Raw genomic sequence first — 6,663 nt, forward strand, 5'->3', positions numbered from 1 at the left:
CACCCCAGACTGGGTCAGCCCTGCCCCACTGCTGCACACCCCAGACTCGTCACTGCAGAGGCTCCTCCTGCAAGCCACAACATCTGTGGTGCACGGGCAGCAGAGCTGGCAAAGCAGAGCCGGCAAAGCAGAGCCGTGACAGTCCCACACCAGGAGGGAACACTGAGCCATAAGCCCTCCCAACCTCTGCATTTTCACTCCACTGACTGAACACATTGCAATGACACCACCCCAAGACCCCCATCAGTCCCAATGGTGGGCACACACAACAGCGTGGGGGAAATCCCAGCAGAGCAGCCAGGGGGGCAGACCCGATCCCAGCCATCCCGACTCCCAGAATGGATCCATGCTGGGAAAAACAATTCAAAGGTGGCACTGAAACAGACCTGAGCAGAAACTCACAGGAAAGAAAACGTGGTTCTGAATCTGTGAATGCCTTCTGGACCATCACAAAGCACCTCACACCCCCAAACAGGACGTGCTGAGGGTTTCACTCCCAGTGATTTACGGAGCTGTTGTTCCATACACCCGCAGGCAGCACAGAACTGCACCACTCCAGACTCAAACACTGCACAGGGGAGCCAGGGAGGAGGGAGAGGCAGGATCAGCCATCTCCACTGGCAGTCTCAAACAGAATTTTAAGGTGCTTCCCAAAAGCACAGAGTAGAAACACTGCCAGAGCAGAGTCTCTTCACAGAGCAGTCTGCACGTGCATCAGCATTCCCAGGGTGTCAGCCACGACACCAGACACCTCCTCACACCCTGACTCCAGAGAGCAGGGGATGGGATCACTCTGCTCCCTCTCTGCTGATGGAGGCTCATCCCCACAAACATCAGCCAGCTGAAAGCCAAAGAAAGGCTCAGACCTTCTCTAATGCCCATCAGGCTGCAATACAACCACATCCCCAAAAACACCTTTCTGAGCAACACAGACAGTGGATGGGAACCATCAGGATCTGCCCCAACCAAAGGCTCTCTGAGGGAAGTCCCTGATGAAGACTAACGAGAAGGGCTGAGCTGATCCCACTCTGAGGCATCACTGACTCTCCAAAGTGAAGCTGAAGCAAGTAATCAATGTCCAGCACTTCTGAACACCAGAGGGAAATGATGTTTGAGAGGGACTAAGGAACATGGGAAGAAAGTGAGGAAAAGACAACATTTTATTGTGGAAAAGCCCATTGTGATCAGTCCTCAGCATCCTTTATTCCAGTTAGAAAGTACAAGGTGTACTGGCTCTCTTCATTTGCACTAAAAATGCAGCAACTCTTCCAGTTTTCAGATGAATTTTAATTGCATTATATGCTATTAATTTCACTCACACTCACAGAGGACATCTACAATTTCTTTTGTGCTACCATTAACCACTTTCACAAACATTAAACAAGCAAACACTAACACTAACTTCCCTCCAGCTGCAAACACAACTGAATGGTACCTGTACTTTCCCCCAGACTCATTCCTGGTACCCTGCCCACCTGCAGCTTCACGCTGCAACCCCAAATTCCAGGCCTTCCCTGCTTCCAAGCAAATGACCTGTACTCCCATATCCACCTCATCAAACATTTGAGACATACCAACCTTCATGGAAATCTGTCTGTTTTAGTTAAGCAAACAGAAAACCTCCCCAAATGATACAGATTAAAATTCACCTGAATCCAAAAGCAGCAGCTGAAGTTCACTCATCTCTACAATTATCTCAATATCTGCTCCCTGTGTCTCCACTGATGGTAAGGACGTTTCGTGGTTAATTTGGAACTTCTAGAATAAGGAGACTGCATGAAGCAAGCGTTCCTAGAAGATCCAAATGCTCTGGAAACCTGGAGTTTATAAATGACCACATCCTGTGGGAGAAGGAGGAGGAAGGGGACTCTCTCTCCTGTTTCCCTTTGCACTCCCAGGTCAGCTGCAGCCCCTGCCCAGCCCAGCCCCAGCCCCTGCACATACCTGGATGTATCTCAAGGCACTCCTGAGGACGCTGAGGTTTGAGGTCTTCTTGTCATCTACGTTGGGGATGTTGCGCTTTAAAGTCTCAAAGCACTCTTTCAAATGTGCACGTCTAAAGAAAACACAGGGGGGCTGTCAGCTCGTGGGACACACACCAGGAACCAATTCCACAGAGGGGAGAGCTCAACTGGGGCCTTGATCCAGCAAAGCACCTACACCTGTGCATAGCAGACCCCCAGCCCACCCCAGCACAGCACCACAGGGCTGTGTGCCTGCATCCCATCCCAGCTGGGTTGGGAACACTGGGCAGCCTCACATGAAACATCTCATCTCCCTGTGCTTCCACTGCCACCGTATTTCTGATTTCAGGCTTGTAAGAGTTTTGGGTCAGGAACTGTTTTTTATCTCGTATTCACACTGTACACTGACCCCTGGTTTTGGTTTATTACTTTAGAAGAGTCACTGTTATGCACATGGGGGTTTGCTTTGCAGGATGAGGGCATTGCAGGGGGATGGGACGCACTGGTGCAGTTAGACAGAACATACTGGGAAGCCAGAAATGCAGAACTGAGCTGTGAGAAAGCAAAGCAATGCTGCAAGATTCAGTAAAAGCCACTAAGAATTTTGTTCAGGTTCTTTGTTTAAAAACAAACAAACAAACAAACAAAACCCCGCCAAAGCCAAACAAAATATTGACAGACTATAGGCCAAAAAAAGAACGTGAATTACAATTAAAAGAACCAAACCCCTGGCTTTCTACGCACCTGTTCTTCTCCAATTTATTATGTACTTCCCTGGTCCCAACCCTGTAACCCAAACAGAACAAAGATCAGCTCAGTGTCAGGTTGAAAACTCCTGCATTGCACCTGTGCTTGCAGCAGTGTGTGTGTGCCAAGGAGATACAGGTTAAGATTCAAACAGAGGTGTTCAGATATCACTGGTGTAACATCAGGCACATATATATTTCTGCCTATACTGTTTCAAGATAAACTACATACTTTACACGTGCATCAGATGTACACATTGTGCACATAATGCACACAAGGTACAAACAGGTGTAACCTACACCTACGCTCCAGTGGGACGAGGTTTATGCAGTTTTAAATTCAAATGTACAATACTGGGCAAACATTTCCAACTGCTTCAGGTTTTTACTGTGCCTGAAACAACAAAGCTGAGGATAAACATGGAATGAAGCAATCCAGGAATCCTCCAGTCACCGCTCAAGGAAGAACCAGAGTGAATTCTGGTTTTGGGGTTTGAGTTCATCCCCACCCTCCGAATCAGAGGAGTGTTTTTAGGAAAAGCTAAACAAATAAATGTTCTCAGTTTTCCAGCTACAGTGGTGTTAAGGTACATTAGTAGACGTGTAGATTTCAAGTATTTTCAATACACTGTGCAAAGTAATTATTTGCCTTTATCTGAAAATACAGGACATTGAGGTAATCATAATCAATAAACTGTCAGGTATTTGAAAACAAACATTTGTCAGCATTTTCCCATGAAACATTTACAGGCTGAAAAAGACACCTTTTCTGTGCTCGTGTCTAATGGAGTAGTTCTAGGGGGACACAGTGGTGAGTGGGCTCCACGCTGGGAGCACAGCCCTCCCAGAAGCAAAGCTCAGTGTGATGGCACAGGAGCAGTTGGTGGGTGCACCTGCAGCCACCCCCCTGCCCTGGTACCCCCGTGCCAGCAGAAACTGGCTCCACAGCCCTCTGAACCCACACAAGGCCAGTGACAGGGTTGCTAGACCAAAGCACAGGCTGATGGACCCTTCCCACAGCTGGGTGTTTTACAGACAGGCTCTGAAGATCCCAGTTTTCCACACAGAAATCACACTGGCATTTTACCAAAGCCTTTATCTTCACAAACTCTTATCTGCATCACTTCTGCTGTTTCCTCCTATGCATTTTGGGATCTCTATATCCCAATGGACACCGTGAACCCTTTTTCTGTCCACTACATGTTACATCTCCTCCAGCCCCCCTGGGACTTGCACACCATCTCCAACAGCCCTGCCAAGAGTCATCCCCCCGTCCCAGAATGGTCCCAGGCCCAGACAGCACAGCCCAGGAGGGGACTGAACACATCCAGGTCACTTATCCTGCAGGAAAACTAAAGGGCCAAGGGAAACAGGTAAAACTGCCACAAAGAAGGGGATGGTTTGTTCCACCATCCCACAAGCAGTAACACCAGACAGGACTGGGATGCTGTGGTCTGGAAACAACCACCTATGGAGAAGGCAGAGTCACCACCAGCCAAAGTCCTGAGGAACAAGCCAGATAAACATTACCCTGGAACAACATCAGAGCCACAAGTCCTGTCTGAGGTGAGGGCAGATTGAACAGCCTTCAGCCCCTTCCAGCTGCAGGATTCTGGGGGAGCAGGGGGCCCTCAGCACTTACAGCACTGAGAAACTGAAACAGCAGCTAAGATGATCCCTGTCCCGGGAATGACATCTCCCAGACCACATCCCAGTTTTCAACAAAGCTCCTGCAAGCAGCAGTGCCATGTGATTTTCCTGACCAGTACAAGCAGAGATCTTTTGTCAAACATAACACCAGATGCCACCCGAGGGCATCAGACAGGCAGGGCTGGGACTTGCTTCCTAACACCGTTCTGGCTTGGAAAAAAAAGTCCTGGTACAGAATATTACAGTGTGGAGTCAGGGAGGAAAATAAAACCCCACCAAGCTGAAAAACCCTGCTCTCAGCAATCCAAACAGACATCAGACATCCACAGGTCTGGGTATTTCTGACCCGACAACGCTTTGCACGAGCAGCAGGAGCTGCCCCGCAGCGATGCAGGTTTTGGTACCATCTTTGCCTGGTCCCTGTTGGCCACCTCCACACACCCAGAGCACTCACCCTCCGATTCTCTTCTTGAGCTCGATGGGTTTCAGGTCGTCGGCCGGGGCCAGCTTCAGGGCGCCGAGGGGCGCGGGCGCCGCCGGGGGCTGCAGGGGCTGGATGGGCTGCGGGACCACGTGGTGCTGGGAGATGGCCAGGACGGGTGCTGGGTAATGCTGCAGCTGCTTGGGGCTGCCCGAGGGCGGGGTGGCAGCTTTGCCATCCGGCAGGTGTGGGCCCGGCGGCCTCTGGATCACCGGAGCCACCGACGAGGGTTCCTTGGGGACGCTGGGAGTGCTTACGAGGGGCTGGTGGCGCTGCACGAGCGGGGGGGACAGGGCGGTCTGGGCCGCTTGCTGGGGGGAACTGGTGACCACGGGGATGGGAATGACTGAGATGGGGGCTGCCAGGGGCGGGGGCGGCGGGGGCACCGGGGCCGGGGGGGACACGGGCACCAGCAGTTCGCTCCGGGACTCCTCCGGGGACAGGGCGCTGTTGGCCCGCGGGGCGCTGGCCTTGCTGGCCTTCTTCTGCTCCTGCTCCCTCTCCAGGCGCAGCTTCTCATGCTTCTCATTCTCCTCTGAAAGGGAAACACTGACAGTGAGCAGCGGCGCTTCCCTGACCTTCCCCAGCCGCAGCCTTGAACCAACACAAGGCAGGCTCCTTAAATTAAAATACCCCCTGCTTTGTACTGCCCTGAGTAAATCCCAGCTCAATGGACACTGCACTGACACAAACCCACCAGGGCACCTCTTTTACTGCTGTGGCTTTTGTTCGAGCTCCTAAACTTGGCTTTGATGTGTGTACGTTCCTGTATGTTTTTATAACACCATACAAAGTAAATGAAATCTGTGTGGCCCAACTAGCAAAATAAACCTCATCAAATGCGATCCAGGGCTCCGGCTTTAATTGCGTGAACATGGCACAAGGAAAATTTATTTATACAAGTCCTGTGGCGCCAGTGGCCCTGGCATCTAGACATCACACAGCCTTAATCAAATATCTCCCAACCCACTGTCCATGAGGCTCAGCAGATCCTGCTCCTGACAGCCACAACTAAAAGTGCTGCACCAACCTCTTCAAAGTGATATACAAATATTTGGAAAATAAACCCTTACTCCATCAAGGAAGGATTGTATGGTTGGGTGTCCTCTCATATAGTTGCCAGTATCAAGTAATTCAGAGGAAGCTCCAAGAAACATCCCAACAGAGCCTGTTCCCAGGAGAAGCTTGTGCTCAATTGAAACACTGAAGCTGGGGTGTATATCTAGGAAATTTGATAGAAGAGAGCATATCCTGCAACCTGGAATTACCAGGTTATGTTCAACCCCGCAGTGATCTTCAAGAAGAAGCTGCACTGAACACAACAAGAGGAACAAGGGGAAAAGGGCCCCCCCAGGCACAGAGCTGCCCAGCCCTCACCACGCCTGAGGGGCCCTGCCACTGCTGAGATAATTTCTTACCTGCCTTTTAATTTTGAGGGGTGCTAGTGCAAAAGCTACAGAGAGAATAAAGGGAACAAAACTCTTATTCCTGGTTCTGAATGCCCTTTGGTACGTGTGACCACACAGTGACACTGCCCCAGATTCAGTCGCCGAGATTTCCTCAAGTTCAGCTGCAGCAACAGCCCAAACACACCCCACCCACCTCAGGAGCCCAGGAGCAGGGTCAGGCACCCACCTGACTGGGTAAACACTGTCCAGCAACCACGTGGGGAGAAACCACCCCTGGACTGAGCTCCAGCACCAGGGCTGCAGCCCCAGCCTCTGACCCCACAGCACTTGGAAAGGCACCCATGAAACTCCATGATCAGGAAGGATTTCACATCCACACAGCACTGCTCCCAGGGCTGCCCGAGACTCAAACC

General features: G+C 51.0%; 1 protein-coding gene across 1 annotated transcript in view; it reads right to left on the minus strand.

The window, feature by feature from the left end:
- MNT (MAX network transcriptional repressor) overlaps positions 1 to 6,663 on the minus strand; it is a 35,412-nt gene that overhangs the window by 15,416 nt on the left and 13,333 nt on the right. The window contains exons 2-4 of the mRNA XM_027698730.1: positions 4,815 to 5,376; positions 2,709 to 2,750; positions 1,945 to 2,056 (exon numbers count right to left, since the gene is read on the minus strand). Of these exons, the coding sequence (XP_027554531.1) occupies positions 1,945 to 2,056; positions 2,709 to 2,750; positions 4,815 to 5,376 (716 nt within the window). The remainder of the gene's footprint in view (positions 1 to 1,944; positions 2,057 to 2,708; positions 2,751 to 4,814; positions 5,377 to 6,663) is intronic.

The sequence above is a fragment of the Neopelma chrysocephalum genome, unplaced genomic scaffold (genome assembly GCF_003984885.1).
Source record: "Neopelma chrysocephalum unplaced genomic scaffold, ASM398488v2 Primary Assembly neopelma1_132, whole genome shotgun sequence".
Taxonomy (NCBI): Eukaryota; Metazoa; Chordata; class Aves; order Passeriformes; family Pipridae; genus Neopelma; species Neopelma chrysocephalum.